The following is a 17,192-nucleotide window of genomic DNA, read 5'->3' on the forward strand; positions in this document are numbered from 1 at the left end:
AGTGGCTGTTCCAAAGCATTGTAACTTCCCCAGAAAAGAGACATCTTCTATTTACATTCTCCCAAAGTTCTGACAAATGTGTCACTATATATAGCTTCTCCCTGGATGTTCTGATAGGCTAGGCCAATGCTGTTTGGAGTAGGCATACTCTAGCTATTGTTTCTGGTTTTTCATTTCCTGAAGGCCTCAGTGAATCAAAGTATCAACCAGAACTGGATCTCAAAAAGAAGCCATTTGAAGGCAATAATGCCCAGATCTTGGTTGTTTACCAGAAATTTGGGAAAATCTCCAAGCAGCCCTTTGAAAATTGAATAGATATATTAGGGGTACACCATCTGAATAGGTGCCATCACTTCATGAAAGTCACAAGTAACTAGCAAATGATCAGGATGTAAATGGGATGATAGGTAACTTTTCTAGATGACACAATTGTCCAGGAAAAAAAAACCAACACCTTACAGTACTCTATGATCTCTACATATAACAGACATTATTTGAGACAAGCTCATGGAAGACATGAACATCTAAGAACCAACTTCTAGGGCAGGAAGGTTGGAATTCCCAAACAGTGGAAATTTTCTATTGTCAGCCCAAATATCAATTCCAGAAACTCAGGAAGGAATCCTATGGAGCAAGAATTGTTACAGCAGCACATCCCAAGCTACAGCCCAATTCAAAAAATAGGTATTCACATCACAGTGACTCAATCTCTGACTATTGGGGGCGAGTCGTTGGCCCCCACAGATGGGGTTCGCAACTTGGGCATCCTCCTGGACTCGCGGCTGTCTTTAGAAGAGCATATGACGGCCGTGGCCAGGAGGACTTTTTATCAGGTTCGCCTGATTCGCCAGTTGCATCCCTTTCTGGATCGGGACTCGTTACACACAGTCACTCACGCCCTTGTCACCTCACGCCTGGATTATTGTAATGCTCTCTACATGGGGCTCCCCTTGAGAAGCACCTGGAGGCTCCAACTGGTCCAGAATGCGGCCGCGCGGGTGGTGATGGGAGCAATGTGGCGCTCTCATGTAACCCCCCTCCTGCGCGAGCTGCACTGGCTCCCGGTGGTCTTCCGGGTGCGCTTCAAGGTTTTGGTTACTATCTTTAGAGCACTCCATGGCTCAGGACCAGGGTACTTACGAGACCGCCTCCTGCCACCAATAGCCTCTCACCGACCAGTTCGCTCCCATAGAGAGGGACTCCTCAGGGTGCCGTCGGCCAAACAATGTCGACTGACGGCCCCCAGGGGGAGAGCCTTTTCTGTGGGGGCACCTACCATCTGGAACGGGCTTCCCCCGGAGTTACGAAACATCCAAGACTTACGCATATTCCGCCGTGCCCTGAAAACATTTCTATTCCAACAAACTGGTCTGGCCTAACTCTCCCTTTTTAATTGGCTTTTAAACTGGCTTTTAAATCGGGTTTTAGACCTCTTTAGATAAATTTGGATGTTTTAATCTTTGAGCCTAAATTACTTAATCTGTTTTTTAATAGTTTTTAACTTCTATATGTATTTGTATTTATTATGGCTATTCACCGCCCTGAGTCCTTCGGGAGTAGGGCGGTATACAAATATGAAAAATAAATAAATAAATAAATCATAGAATTCCTGATTACAGATAAGCCCTCCTCACAATCAACCCCACCTCGGGTGAAATCCAGCAGGTTCTGACAGGTTCTGGAGAACCGGTTGCGGAAATTTTAAGTAGTTCGGAGAACCGGCAAATACCACCTCTGGGTGGTCCCAGAGTGGGGTAGGAAGGGAGATTTTGTAATATCCTTCCCCCAGGAGTAGAGAGGGAATCGGGATTTTGCAGTATCCTTCTCCTGGAGTGGGGTGGGAATGGAGATTTTGCACTATCCTTCCCCCCGTCCACCAAGCCACACCACGTCCACCAAGCCACACCCACAGAACCAGTAGTAAAAAAATTTGAATTTCACCACTGAACCCAACCCCTCCAACCATGGTGTTGCAGTAATGTAAGAGACTGAATAATCTGTTTTTCATTGTACAATTATATCTTCAGTAACTTGTAGCTACCTACACTGCCACATTCAGTTATGTATATTGCTAAGGGGAAGTTTGAGTCCTGGCTTTGACGATGTATTGGAGAATATATAGGATAGCTAACATTTTAGCCTACAATCTTGTGCAAATTCCCATGTATTTAGTCAATGGATGTGGACTAGCACTAGAACTTTTGATGAATTGAATTAATTGAATAAACCATTGCAAGTATGTTATACATTGAGGGACATGGGCAGTTCAAAAATATAAAAAATAAATAAAAGATACAAAATAATCAAAATCCTGTCCCAGAAGGGGGGAAATACAAAGATATAGATATGAATATGAAAACAAGGTTTAATCTCCTTCACAAAATATGGTTGGCAGAGTTCAAAAGGCAAGATTTTTCTGTCCTGGCTCTCATTCTTTTGAAATATTGTATCCCTTGAGGTAAGATCTATGCCCACCTTCTTTAGCCTTCCAAAAAGACCTTAAAACATTTCTTGAGGATTGCTCTGGAGCCTCGATGAGGGTGTACAATTTTGGAAGTGGTTATTGGATGAAATAGAAGGTTCCACTTTTAACTCACTGTATACCCTTTTGACTTGTTAATTGCGTTAATTCTGTTTTTATACTTACTGTTTTAATATTTTGCAGTACTATTTTTATTATGTTGTAAGCAGCTCAGAGTTGTGTGACAGCAAGATGCCAGCATATAAATTTAAATAAATAAGTTTTAAAGAATGAAATAAGATCTAGAAGTTGGGCAGGAGGTAAAAGAAAAAGCCATGAAAATACTGTATTTTGTATAAAAGCAACACAAGAGAAAGGCCTAATTTGGGCAGAAAATATGATGTTGTCTGAAGTCGATTTTTCGTTTTCATGCCTCTTTTTTGATTCATATCAAATAACTACAATCATCATAATCATTATTTATCCCCTAGGACAGAATATACTGAGTTCATGATGACTGACTTCTTGCAGATAAATATCAGAAGGAGGGCTCCCAAAATACATAAAACTGTAATTGACATTTAATCCCTTTGGGAAGACCCTTGAATGCTCTCAGTCCAACCCATAGATCTTATTACTACAGACCATCTCACTGAATATTGGGGATTGGAAAAATCCGGCTGCTTTGAATGGCTGTAGGAAAAGTAGGTTATCTTGCATTAAACTTATGCCATCAACTACCAAAGTCCAGCAAATATTCAGACATCCTTCATTTCCTTTCTCAACCCTTCCCATATAACCTGTTAAAAAAGTTATAATTTAGATATCACATCTGGGGGAAAAAAAAGCCGTGTGGACTCCTTCCCCAATGCTCCCCCTCCTTTCCAACCCTCTCTACAAGTGACGACGGTGTCATCCATTCAGTCGTGTCCGACTTTCCCGTAACTTTGCTGCGATGGAGAGGCATCTGCCGGGTCCGCGGGCGTGTCCCGAAGCGGACGACCGACCACCCTCCCTCCCGTTTCTGAGCAGCGCAGCCTTGCGCCCCCACCTTGCCAATGTTTCTGCCGCAATAGCTGTCCAAATGGTTGAGGAAGATCCTCTGGCTGCGAATGATCTCTTCTGCCTCCGCCACCGCCTCCTCTTCGTCCGACATGGTTGCAGTTGACAAAAACGCCTGGAGGTTGCTGGGCAACCGACCCACGCGCTTGGCATCGGGGGAGGGAATGGGAGGAGGAGCGAAAGGGCAAGCAGCCAAAGACGGGGATGGGGGCGGGGCTTCAGAGTGAAGGGAAACCTCCCGCCCTCCGCTACGCCAACCTCTAAAGCGGGCCTGCTCCGTAACAAGTCGGTGCGTCGGAGTTGGGGAATCGGGCGATTATCACATCCCGATGGACCGCACAACTCCTTAAATCGCAGCCGGAACGCCCAGTGCTGGAAAGCCGCACTCCAACCATCCTGGAGCGCTAAGGGCATGCTTCTGAAGCATACATTTATCACTCCAACTTGGTTTTGGGTGCAGATTTTAGCATGTAGGGGAAACAGAGGGATAATAATTTAGATGAAATAAACTTCCATCCATCCATCCATCTCTTGTTTGTAGTTCTAATCAGAAACACTGGCTACATTTACTTATTACTCTACATCATTTTTTCTTAATCATAGCACCCTTCTCACAGGTCCTCAAAATCAAAACTATGCGCCAGCCTATTGTGAAACATAATTCAGTATTAAAATCCCTTCAAACTATTATGATAAATGATAGAGGCAGTGAATGCATCAATTTTAATTTTTTAATATAGTAAATATTGATAAATGTAACCCATACAAACAAAAGCTCCATAATTTTTTGAAGTGTGAAGGGGTCCTAAGAGTGTAAGACCCATTGTACAGATCATTTATGTGCCTTTATTTAAATGTACAACCTCTAACATAAATCAGCAAACAATAAACATGGCTTGGTTATTCACAAAGGAGTATGAAGTCAACTACGTAAAGTACATTTCCTCCTATAGGTCTAAATGTGAGCATACATCTACTCCATTGTTTGTGCACTTCATATTTTTAAACAAATGTACAAAATGAAATACGGCATTATAACAGTTAAAAGTGTAAATTCCTGGATTAAATTCTCAGCTATGATAAAACAATCACCAAATAAATTCAAAGGCGCAAGACATATTCAAGTCCTTCAAATTTTAAGTTCATCTGTCTGAGAACTAGGAATGTTATCATTATATAGCAAAACATATCACTGCACAGTGCTACCATGACTGCTATACATAAATTTTCATTTAAAAACAGGCCCTTTTTGTAAGCAGTAAAAATTAAAAACAAAAATCAACAGCACCACTGTTAGCAAATTTCATATTTAGGTACCTAACTGTTCTCTCAATTCAAATCCAACTTGACTCTTTGGTTTTGAATTAATATTATGTTGTACATTAATTTAAAACAATGGCTAAAATACTTAAATATAGAAATATTTAGTATGGGAATATATTAAGGCGTGCAAAATACTTTCCAATATACTGTACATTGTGTAAACGTTTAAACTGTAAATAACCCTTTATAGAATATGCATTCCATTTTAGCAAAAACTGTAAGAAAGATGGGGCTTTATGAAGAATGCACCTTTTTAGTTCCTTATCTTTGTGCTTATACCATTTGTATTTCAACTGATGAATACATTCATTATGCCAACAATTCATCTTCTGTTCAGTATTCAAAGTTTGCAACCCATACAATAAACACTGCTTTTTACTGCTCATCAGTATGGAGCTTAAAATGTTTGTGAGTATTCATTATGATCTCCTAGTGAGTTAGAGAATGCACAACAAATGGAGATAAATATTGTAAATGTAAAATCTATTTTACTAAGCTTGGCAAGGCGATTTTCTGTTCTTCATAAAATTCCAAGTTAGTCTTGGAAAACACGACTGTATTGTGCAAATTTTGAACAAGCATTATCTTGTTACAAACATTTAATGCCAACTGCAGCATTGCTAAAACTAAGCACTGATTAAAACAGAAACATTATTCAATCACTTGAAAGAAAATTAACCAAGACTATAGCTTTGGAATTTTGAGAACAAAGTGAGTTATTTACTGAGAACAGCTTCAGTTATGAAGGTTATAGATAGTGCCATTACAACTAGTAGAGCAACTAATGTTAAAAGCAAGGAATGCAAGTTAAAGAAAGTATTCCTTTGCAAGTTCTCAGCATAAGCTGCTCTAAATTCTCAGTTACAACATTTTTGGGAGCTCTCTTTTGGTTGTGGATTCAATCAGGACTGCCCATCGCTTTTCAAATCTTCTAGTCTTTGTAGCAATGCATTTCCAAAAGCTTCTCGATATGCTGGGCTAACTGAGTCTAACAAAGAGTAAACAGTCTCATGGTAGGGATTCTGTAGACTGTCATCCATCTGGTCAAAATCATAAGCAACCACCTACAAAAGAAAAATATATTTCAAAAGTAAGAAGGGATCCAGTATAATATAAACACATGGATAAAGTAAGACAACATAAAATGTTCTGAAGACCTGTTCTCCCCCGCCCCCCACTTTTGAATATTTAAAAGACAACCAATAACATGGAATTCTCAAGGACTAATAGCTACAATAAATGGGGTAATTATGAAGCATTTATGAATCAAATTACTGATTCCTGGAAATTTATTTTCTATATACCGGTAAAATATTTGGAATTTAAGGAAAAGGAAGTAGACTGCCTTTGTAACAATGTACTGTTGTTTACTAAATAGTCTGCAGTAAACACTTAAATATACATATACAAAAGGAACTTTACCCTGAGTCCTGCTTCTGTTAGCTCTAGGCAATATCGGTTCTTCTCTCTAGTTTCCACATTGATGTATGCTACCTCTTCAACACATGGGAGATTTTTAGAGACAAACATGTTGCTCACAGCAAACAAAACATCATTCACAACAGCTTCTGCTTCTATTCTCATGTCTTTCACATCTGTTCCTTCAAAATGGTTCTCAGTTCCACTGTTACTGGACTCATCCATGGAATTATAATCAGTCTCCATTCTGCACATAAAAATATGTATATAATATTTAGTACATATCCAAAGACCTCTTGCATTTATTCAGCCAGAACATTTAATACATAATAATCCTTGACTTACAACAGTTCATTTAGTGACCATTACAACAGCACTGAAAAAAGTGACTTATGACCATTTTTCAGAGTTATGACCATTGCAGCATCCCTATAATCATGTGATCAAAATTCAGATGCTTGGCAACTGGTTCACATTTATGACTGTTGCTGTGTTCCAAGGTTTAGGGATCGCCTTTTGCGACCTTGTGACAAAGTCAATGGGGAAGCCAGATTCACTTAACAACCAGGTTACTAACTTATCAACTGCAGGATTCACTTAACAACTGTGGCAAGAAAGGACGTAAAATGGGGCAAAACTCACTTAACACATATCTCACTCAACAACAGAAATTTTGGGCTCCATTGCATTCGAGGACTACCTCTGTATTCATATATTGGGGACAAGAGTACAGTTGCAAAGCATCTGTACAAATGCATACCCAGGTCACTCTCTGGCCGACACACCAGAGTTGAGATGGAGAAGGTTCCCTGTTTCTCTAGAAACCATGGAAGTTGTAATCCCAACACTTCTGGAAGATCCCAGGTGGAGAATGTGTGCACATGTATCACCTCTCCTGCGGGAACTGCTTTGGTTGCCAATTTGCTTCCGGGTCCAATTCAAGGTGCTGGTTGTCACCTTTAAAGCCGTTCCCGGCTTGGGACCAAGTTATCTGAGGGTCTCTTGCTGGTCACATCTACCCAACCCACTAGAGCAGGGAAGCAAGATATGTTGCAGGTCTCGTCCCCTAAGGAGATACATCTGGCGGTATCCAGAAGAATGGGCTTCTCTCTGGTGGCTGCCTCTCTCTGGATCATTATCTCCCCAAAGATTAGACCAACCTTCCACTCTAACACTCTTTCGAAAGACCCTGAATATGTGGTTCTGCCAGTGGGCCTGGGGAACCCAGAATGGGATGGAGCCCATTAAATGGCTAGTATGAATGTGTGTTGCCACTGGGGAGGGTTATTATTTTATTATGTTTATTTTTTATTATTTTGATTTCTTTTAGATTGTCTTTAGATTGTCTTTTTATGTCCTGGTAAGAAGGCCAGATCGTGAAGATGAAATTCAAAATATTTTGGCCGCCTAATGAGAAGGAAGGGACTCACTGGGGAAGAGCCTAATGCTGGGAACAATTGAGGGCAAAAGAAGAATGGGACAACAGAGAATGAGGTGGCTGGATGGAGTCCCTGAAGCAGTCGGCCTGAGCTTAAATGGACTCCAGAAGATGGTAGAGGTCAGGAAGGTCTGGAGGAACGTTGTCCATGGGGTTCATCACTCTGTTAAACAACTAATTCCCACAATACTGTTAAATTAACTATTAAGACTGTATTACTATTATTCTTCTCATCCTTACTAGTACCTATCTCTTCCCACTTACGGCTATATCCATGTTGCTTGTATCTTTACAACTTATATTGATTTTATTGTTTCCAAGTATGATTTGATTGCTTATTAGTATCCTATGAGCACCGGTATCACTAAGTTGTATCTTATGATTCTTGACGAATATATTTTATTTTTTTCTTTACGTACACTGAGAGCATACGCACCAAAGGCAAATTCCTTGTGTGTCCAATCACACTTGGCCAATAAAAGAATTCTATTCTATGCTATTCGCGACTAACAACAAAGCCGCCTTGTGCGAGCGGGCGGCAATATAAATTTTCTAAATAAATGAAAATAAAAATAAAATAAAATAAAGCAAGGCAGATGCCAGCAGGGCAGATGCTCCTTTCCCTCCGACGTTGCACTGAACAGTCGCATCGCCACCCCCGTGCAACCCAACCCCCTCCAGACGCTTTCGCCCTCCGGTCGCGACGGCATTATCTACCCGTATCCATTCTCCTTCGGCGTCTGCCCGTCGAATAGGTCTTGCATGAGAATCGCTCCCGGCCCCTTCCCCAACGGAGACGATAAGCGCCTCTCCCGCTCTCTCTGCTCCCAACAGCGAATCCAAGTCGGCTCGCCTCTTTCTCACTTTCCAAGCTGTCACGTGCCGCGACCGCCCGCGATCAGCGGCCTGTGGAAAACAAGAGGCGCCACTTCCGGTGGCCGATGGCGCTTGCACGTGGTTTCAGGGAGAGGGAGGGGAATCATAGGAGGAGGATCCGAACGGAGCGGATCCAGGGATGTATTTCGTGAAGGATAAACCCTCTCTGAGGAAACGATGATTTCATTGCGTATTTCAGTGCATTGCGAAGACACGTATAGTTTAGGACAGGGCAGGGGTCTCCAACCCTTGGCCACTTTAAGACTTGTGGATTTTTTGAAACCCCCTGGTTTAGGCTTTAAAAAACAAAACAAATTGCCGTTATAAACTAACATTTGCATCGGGACGTGATGCTTGCATTGCAGAAGAATGAAAGAATGAAAACAAAATAGCCCTTTTGAATTAAACCTTCCATTCAATTCAGTTTTTTCCCGAATGCCATCTCTGCTAAACAAATAACTCCCTCAGCACTGTCAAACTATTTACTAAGTCTGCACTACTATTAATCTTCTCATCGTTCCCACCACCCATCTCCTTCCACTTATGACTGTATGGCTGTAACTTTGTTACTTGTATCCTTACGATTTATATTGATATTGTTTCCTGATTGCTTATTTGTACCCTATGACTATCATTAAGTGTTGTGCCTTATGATTCTTGATGAACGTATCTTTTCTTTTATGTACACTGAGAGCTTATGCACCAAGACAAATTCCTTGTGTGTCCAATCACACTTGGCCAATAAAAAATTCTATTCTATTCTATTCTATTCTATTCTATTCTATTCTATTCTATTCTATTCATCTCCACTTGGGATTTAGTTTTGTCTTCATACGTATTTTCCACCAAACTAATATGACATCTTTTTAAAAAAAAACAGCTATAGAGAGAAATGGTGGGAATCCTGAATATCTCCCTCGCAGGCGCTTGTGAATGCTTATTTCCCTTCCTTTTTTTTTTTAATTTTGACGTTGACTTGCAAACTAAAGGCCTGCGCTACTCTTCTTTTCTCTTATCTCTACATTCAAAGGCAGGCGGGCGGGTGGTCGGCCACGTGACTTCTCCGGTCTGCTTCCCCGGGGCCTCCTCTCCCTTCCGAAGCCCAGAAGATGACGAGGCTTCCTCGCAAGAACTTGACGTCCTCCGAAGCGTGGCTACGCGACCCAAGCTGAGCGGCGCAACGACTCAGCCTCGCCGCCCCCAAGACAGTGGGGCGGGGAAAGGGGGCGGAGAAAGAGAGAGAGAAAAAACCCTCGCGGCGAGACTTCTCCGCTGGACGTTGAGAGAGGTTCTGGCGGAGGGGGGGAGGGAGAGGGCGAGGAAGCCGAAGACCCTCGTGGGCCGTTAAAATCTCCCACGGCCGCCGCTTTAAATTTCCCGGGGGGGGAGGGGGGGCAGACCTCGGAGAAGATGGCGGCGGTTTGAGAGGCGAGATGGAACCGCCCGCTCTCGCCGTCGCGGCGGTGCTCTTAACGACGTGAAGCCGCCTCGGACAGGACTGAATAGGCTCTTTCTGACCACCAACCGAGACCCCGGACGGGTCCCCTCTTTCGTTCCCTCTCAAGCAGGCTTATTGCCCAGGTCCCCCCCCCTTTCAACTGACATTCAGTGACAGCCTCGGCACGCCCCTTTCTGGAGTTCCTGACTGGTGGGGCTGTCGACCCTCTCCTCTTCTTTTCCCCCCAATCCATTTTCGTTCCCCCCGTCTGGCAACTCCCGAAGACCCGTTTTTGTGGGGTTCTTGGCTCCCGTCTTCCAGCCCCCCCCCCCATCTCCTTTTTCCTTTAACTTCCCAGCACTTCCCCATCTCTCTCTCTCTCTCTCTCTCTCTCTCTCTCTCTCTCTCTCTCTCTCCTTGGCCATCATGCCTTGGCCCTTCTCGGAGTCGATCAAAAAAAGGGCCTGCAGGTATCTGCTGCAGAGGTACCTGGGGCATTTTCTCCAGGAGAAGCTCAGCTTGGAGCAGCTCACGCTGGATCTTTACCAAGGCACAGGCTGCTTGGCACAGGTGCCTCTAGACAAATGGGTAAGTGATCCAGTTCCAGCTGGCAAATGAGGAATTGTCTTTTGACAAGTCTTGTTTGTTTCAGTTTCCTGCCCGTCTTCTGATTATTGTTCTGATTACCATTGCCTTGACAAAATATTGGAGGGTGTTAGAGTGTATTTAGGCTGTTGGGAGTAATCCAGGTTTGATCAGATTTAAAAACAGATTTTACTTGTGAGCAATGTCTCATTCCCAAATAATTTGGATCGTAATCCAAGTACTTATTTCTATCCTTTTGAATGGAAGCCGTCATGGTGGCCTTGAAGTCAAAATTGATTTTTTTATTTTATACTTAAGGAGAGGAAAAAAAGGGAATGATAAAAGAAATGGAAAACAGTTGCCTCATTCAGGTTGTTTTCAGTTGGTTCACTTGGAAGAAGTGCAGATTCATGTTAGAGTTAACATCTGAATCAACTCACATTTTGATACATTATATTTGGTCCTGCTGAACAATACCGTAATAGTTTCAAAAAGAGGCCAGGTAAGGAGAAATTATCTAGATTATGGAAATTCTAGTACTGGAAATAGTACTTGACCATTGAAAATTTATTTTGCCTTATGATTTGAATTGTGAGGTGAATGAATTAATAGGCTTATTAGGTGCCTAATGTCATTGTTTGCATGATCCTGTGAAAGTGTAATATACAAACTCATAGCTGTGGTAGGTATTTGATCAAATCCACATTTAATATAATTTAGGGATAAAGACAAGTTTTAAAAAATGATTCTATCTATATAGAGAAGTGCAAATCATGCCTTTATACTTTAATATAAACATCAAGGGTCTTCATAAACAGAAACATTTTTATGATTTTATGCTTCAGTTTAGCTTTTATAGATCAAGTATGTTTTTACAGAAATTTAGAGGGTATTTAGAAATTTTAGAAAAGGGTTTTTTTTTTACTAAAGTTTTATTTTGTAGAATATCAGTATCTTTCTCTATTTTTATATTTTAATTAATATGGAAAATATTACAGTTCAACCCCAGCAAGACAGAGTGCCTATGGGTATTTGGAGACAAAGTACTTCCATCTTTCTGTCTGGGGTTGCACTACCTCAGACAGACCTGGTGCACAATCTCGGGGTCCTTCTGGACTTGCGGCTCCTGCTTTTGGTGATGCATCAGTTGCACCCATACCTGAGCCTGAATACTGTTCACAGTAATTCACCAATTCAAGGGGGTGGTGGTTACCTTTGAAACTCTACATAGCTGGGAGTGAAGTACTTGAAGGATTGCAGGACTGCCTTTTTCCAAAGCCTCTACCTGCCCAACCAGATCTAGCAGAATGGGCACGCTGCAGATTCTGTCTGCCAGAGTGTCTGCTGGCAAGAACTAAAAGATAGCATTTTTTGCAGTGACCCCTCCTCTATGGAACATTGTCCCTTCGGAGATTAGAATGGCTCCAACCTTGTTAACCTTTCTTAAAGCCTAAAAACCTGACTATGTTTTCAACCCTGGGGCGCTGAATTTTATTTTATGCTGCCCATCTCCTCTACAAGGTGACTTTGGACAGCTATGTGAATGTGTTAAGGGCCCCGTTTTCTGATTATATTGCTAACTAACCAAATATCATGGCTGCCATGTAAATTTATTTTGTTTCTATTACTTTATTCCTTTAAAAAATGTTTTTAGTATTTTGATTGTAATTTTTTTTTTTAATTGTAAGCTGCCCAGAGTCATTAACTGAGATGGGCGGCTATAGAAATTGAATGAATAAATAAAATTACTTGAAATAAATTGTTTAGTTTTAATATAGTTATTTATAACTATATTAATAGTTATTTATAACACCGTGAGAGGGTGACCGGGTCATTGCCTTCTGGGACAGCTGCCTAAGACTCCTCTCCACTGTCGTGGGAGGACAGTGGAGTCCGGTTTGACCCCGGCCGAAATGGTGGACTCTCTCCCCTGGACTTTTTTAAACCATCATTAAGAATCCTTGGCCTCTTTCCATCTTCCCCAGACAGACTTTTTGGAACCTTAAGATGTATTCATCCGCTGATCTCTCTGCACTGCGAGACTCCCCCCTCTCGCGGGCCTGGCCCTCCATGTTATCGAGGGCCTATCTTGATGACGGGCTTTGGAACCCCGAGAGATGGCATGCAGCGAAGAGGGGGTTGAGGGTTTTTCTACACAAATTTTTAATGAAATTTTTAAGGGGATCTGGGAGGAGGGATGGGAATAATGATTTTTTAAGGGGAACCGGGAGGAAGACCAAGGGGTTTGGGGGGACGAACCCACTAAGGTCAGAGCCGAGCCCGGCACAGGGGGACGGTTTGGAGGGGGCAAGTCGAGGGATTGGGGAGGGGCTGGAGGACGACCCGGAGGAGGAATTTTCCATCAGCACGGTGAATGGGAGGGGCAGATATGGCGGGAGCAGGGGACCATATCGTGTTGGGGGCTCGCACTTGCTGTCTGAGAGCAATTGCTTGCCCTGGTCCCCAAGGCTCCACTCGGATAGTAGGTGGCTTAGATACTCAGTATCTGGGCCTTCGGCTGATGCTATGCAACGCCAGGTCCGTGGTAAACAAGGCCCCCCTCATTCACGATCTTATACAAGAGGGAGGAGCGGACCTGGCGGGTATCTCGGAGACTTGGTTGGGCCCGGAGGGCGGCGTCCCTCTGGTTGAAATGTGCCCCCCAGGCTTCAGAGCATTCCATCAGCCGAGGGCCCAGGGGAGGGGAGGGGTGGTGGTGGTTATTAATAACGAGGATCTGGGTCCAAGGGAGACTGCTGTGCCTCAGATAGCCGGATGTGAGTCCCTCCTTGTGAGGTGGGGTCGTGGGGTTCAGATGGGCTTGTTGCTTACATACCTGGCTCCCTACTGCGTGGCAACAGTCCTACCTGAGCTACTCGACGTGATAGCCACGGTGGCAGTAGATACACCCAGGCTTTTAGTCATGGGTGATTTCAACTTGCCATCCATTGGTGAAACGTCTGAGGTGGCTCGGGAGTTCATGGCTTCCATGACGGCCATGGACCTGACCCAGTTAGTTCATGGCCCTACTCACAGGGGAGGTCACACACTGGACCTGATTTTTGTCTCCGGCCAGTGGTTGAGTGGTCTTGTTATTGGGGATATAGACATGGAACCCTTGTCATGGACTGACCACTCACTCCTTTGCCTGGATCTTCGAACCGCTGCCCCCCGCCGCAGGGAGGCGGACCCTATTAGATGGATCCGCCCGAGGCGCCTGATGGATCCTGATAGGTTCCAGATGGAGCTTGGCCATTTCCTGAGGATCTAGCACATGACTCGGCCGAGGACCTGGTAGCCGCCTGGGATCGGGCGGCTGGTGGGGCCTTGGACCGAGTCGTGCCTTTGTGGCCTCTGACCCAGTGCCGATCCTGGGCGGCTCCTTGGTTTACTGAGGAGCTGAGGGAAATGAAGCGCCAGAAAAGATGCCTGGAGAGTGGTTGGAGGGCCAGTCTCGCTGAATCTGATCGAACACTGGTAAGGTCGCATATTAAGGCCTACCTAGTGGCGATAAAGACGGCAAAGTTTAATTACTTTTCTGCCTCTATTGCGTCATCAGGGAATCGTCCGGCCGCCCTGTTTAGGGTGACCCGCTCCCTGCTCCATCCGGGAGTGCGGGAGGATCCCTTGGAAGGCAGGGCGGAGGATTTCAGACAATACCTGTATGACAAAATCGCTCAGATCTGGGGGGATTTGGACTCTGACTGGGTAGATCAGGGCAGGGTGACGAGGAATAGTCTTGAGAATGTTATCTGGGAGGAGTTTGATGCTGTGACTCCTGACGATGTGGACAGGATTTTGGGGAGACTTGGTGCGGCCACATGTTTACTGGACCCGTGTCCCTCCTGGTTGATACTGGCTTCCCGGGAGGTTACACGAGGCTGGCTCCAGGGTGTTATCAACGCTTCGTTGAGTGAGGGTTACTTCCCCGCTGCCTTGAAAGAGGCGGTGGTGAGGCCTCTCCTCAAGAAGCCGTCCCTGGATCCGGCAATATTGGCCAACTACCATCCTGTCTCCAACCTTCGCTTTATGGCGAAGGTTGTTGAGAGTGTGGTCGCGCGACAGTTTCCACAATACCTGGAGGAAACATCTTATCTAGATCCGTTCCAGTCGGGTTTCAGGTCTGGGCACAGCACGGAAACGGCATTGGTCGCGTTGGTTGATGATCTCTGGAGGGCTCGGGACAGGGGTTGCTCCTCTGTTCTGGTCCTGTTAGATCTCTCAGCGGCTTTTGATACCATCGACCATGGTATCATGCTGCACCGGCTGGAAGAGTTGGGGGTGGGAGGCACCGTGTTGCGGTGGTTCTCCCCCTTTCTCTCCGACCGGTTGCAGTTTGTGTTGGCAGGGGGGCAGAGGTCGAACTCAAGGCCTCTCATCTGTGGAGTGCCACAGGGATCGTTCCTCTCGCCCCTTCTGTTCAACATTTATGTGAAGCCGCTGGGCGAGATCATCCGTGGCTTCGGGGTGAGATACCATCAGTACGCTGATGACACCCAGCTGTACATCTCCACCCCAGGCCACCCCAGCGATGCCCTTGAAGTGATGTCCCAGTGCCTGGAGGCTGTGCGGATCTGGATGGGGAGGAACAGGCTCAAGCTCAACCCTTCCAAGACTGAGTGGCTGTGGCTCCCGGCATCCCGATATAGCCAGTTGACTCCATCACTGACTATTGGGGGCGAGTCTTTGGCCCCCACAGAAAGGGCTCGCAATCTGGGAGTCCTCCTGGATATGCAGCTGTCCTTGGAGGAACATCTGACAGCTGTAACCAGGGGGACCTTTTGTCAGGTTCGCCTGATTCGCCAGTTGCGGCCCTTTCTTGATCGGGATTCCCTGTGCACAGTCACTCACGCCCTCGTCACCTCTCGCCTTGACTACTGCAACGCTCTCTACATGGGGCTCCCCTTGAAGAGCACCCGGGGGCTCCAACTGGTCCAGAATGCAGCAGCGCAGGTAGTGACGGGAGCAGCATGGCGCTCCCATGTAACACCGCTCCTGCGCGAGCTGCACTGGCTCCCGGTGGTCTTCCGGGTGCGCTTCAAGGTGTTGGTCATCACCTTTAAAGCGCTCCATGGCATAGGGCCTAGCTATCTTCGAGACCGCCTGCTGCTACCGACGACCTCCCATCGACCCGTGCGCTCCCACAGAGAAGGCCTCCTCAGGGTGCTATCAGCCAAACAATGTAGGTTGGTGACCCCCTGGGGGAGGGCCTTCTCTGTGGAGGCACCTACCCTCTGGAATCAGTTGCCCCTAGAGATAAGGAGAATCCAAGACCTCAGTGCCTTCCACCGTGCCCTTAAAACCCATTTTTTCCAGCAAGCCGGGCTGGCTTAAGAAGAAATTTTAAATGTTTTAATTGGTTTGTGATTTTTAATTTTTGGGCCAAATTTATATATATTTTAATTGTTTTTTAATATTTGTATTTCATGTTCTTAATTCTGGCTGTACACCGCCCTGAGTCCTCAGGGAGAAGGGCGGTATATAAATTGGAAATAAATAAATAAATAAATATAAATTTTGGATTCAGGAAATTTGGTTTAATGAATCTTATGGTTTAGGAATCTTAACTTGTTTTTAGAACTTATCAATCAAAAATCTTGTAGCTGAGAAAAAATGTGAATTAAGGTATGGCTACTCACTGATTGCCTTCATTATCTGCAGCAGCATGCATTTTCCTTTCCATAGCTTCAGTCTGTCCTTTCAGCTGCTAAATGTTCTCCTTGGAAAATTTTCATCCTGATATTGAGCATCTCTTGCATGTTAGAGTTGTTTCCTTTCTAGCTTTCCTTCTCCCTTTTAAAATACTTATAGCTGTTAACATTGGTCTTCAATGCATTATGATAACATTGCTTTGACTCAGGTTACAAGAAGAGGTAATTGTTAGCAATAACCACCAATGACTTGTTGAGGCTTTCATGTTGCTTACAATTAGTAAGCAAAGCCTTTTCCTTCAATTTAGCATTAAACATCCTCAGTCTACCTATTAAAACTTTTTATTTAATTCTCTAATACTCTGATACATAATAAATATTAAATTAACACTAAATGCAGCCACCATTTAGTGTAACATGTAAGAATTAAATGTGTAAATATACATGAATACTAAAGATATCATTTGTTTCTTAAAACATAGGCTCTTTTTAGAACAATTGTAATTATAATCAGTGCTTTCTATGTTATGATAAAATGTGAAATTGACAGTGATAAGTGTTGGGAGATGCAAGATAAGCTTCATAAAATTTGCCCAAGTTCATGTTACTATCATTTGATAACATTTCTGTTCATATAATATCGACAGCTAGAATTCTGTGCACTATGATCTGGAGCAGATTCCCTGTCTTTGCTTATTCTACCTTTTAATAAAATATAGAATATTACAAAGAGAATTTATCTTTTGACTTGAAAATGAACTTTTTAAATATTTTGATGTAGAGGAAGGTAATTATGAAGGTTAAGACAATTCTAAATATTGACATTTAAAATGCAAGGTTGGGAAGCTATTGGATGGATTTGTAAGTACAGTAAGATATGTGTATTATGACCATACTTTATTGCCCAACAGTTGCGGATCTGAAATGTCCTGGCCACAT

At 43.9% G+C, this 17,192-nt stretch overlaps 3 protein-coding genes across 4 annotated transcripts in view; 1 reads left to right on the forward strand and 2 right to left on the reverse strand.

Moving 5' to 3' along the window:
• Nucleotides 1–3,683, reverse strand: part of AK7 (adenylate kinase 7) — a 35,334-nt gene extending 31,651 nt beyond the window's left edge. Inside the window, exon 1 of the mRNA XM_034418428.3 lies at nt 3,513–3,683. Coding sequence (XP_034274319.1) covers nt 3,513–3,617 — 105 coding nt within the window. The 5' untranslated portion in view covers nt 3,618–3,683. The remainder of the gene's footprint in view (nt 1–3,512) is intronic.
• Nucleotides 3,684–4,236: 553 nt separating this feature from the next.
• On the reverse strand, nt 4,237–9,700 carry GSKIP (GSK3B interacting protein). Its single transcript, XM_034418424.3, has 3 exons — nt 8,421–9,700; nt 6,269–6,512; nt 4,237–5,910 (listed from the first exon to the last, which is right to left on the reverse strand). Exons 1-3 carry the CDS (start codon nt 8,465–8,467, stop codon nt 5,749–5,751), a joined length of 453 nt encoding a protein of 150 aa, XP_034274315.1. The 5' UTR covers nt 8,468–9,700; the 3' UTR covers nt 4,237–5,748.
• Nucleotides 9,616–17,192, forward strand: part of ATG2B (autophagy related 2B) — a 60,628-nt gene continuing 53,051 nt past the window's right edge. Inside the window, exon 1 of one of the 2 annotated variants that reach the window (XM_034418422.3) lies at nt 9,616–10,605. In XM_034418422.3, the coding sequence (XP_034274313.2) occupies nt 10,444–10,605 (162 nt within the window). In that variant the 5' untranslated portion in view covers nt 9,616–10,443. The remainder of the gene's footprint in view (nt 10,606–17,192) is intronic. The other variant, XM_034418423.3, reaches the window with a different exon arrangement.

This window comes from Pantherophis guttatus, chromosome 1, assembly GCF_059756535.1.
Source record: "Pantherophis guttatus breed Tessera chromosome 1, ASM5975653v1, whole genome shotgun sequence".
Lineage (NCBI taxonomy): Eukaryota > Metazoa > Chordata > Lepidosauria > Squamata > Colubridae > Pantherophis > Pantherophis guttatus.

Excerpts from the sequence above, each read along its gene's own strand:
- GSKIP (XM_034418424.3), bottom strand. The coding sequence starts at position 8,467 with ATGCAAGACCTATTCGACGGGCAGACGCCGAAGGAGAATGGATACGG. Across the intron at positions 6,513-8,420 it reads CCGAAGGAGAATGGATACGG|AATGGAGACTGATTATAATT; the intron begins GTAGATAATGCC and ends TTTTATGTGCAG. Across the intron at positions 5,911-6,268 it reads TAACAGAAGCAGGACTCAGG|GTGGTTGCTTATGATTTTGA; the intron begins GTAAAGTTCCTT and ends TTTCTTTTGTAG.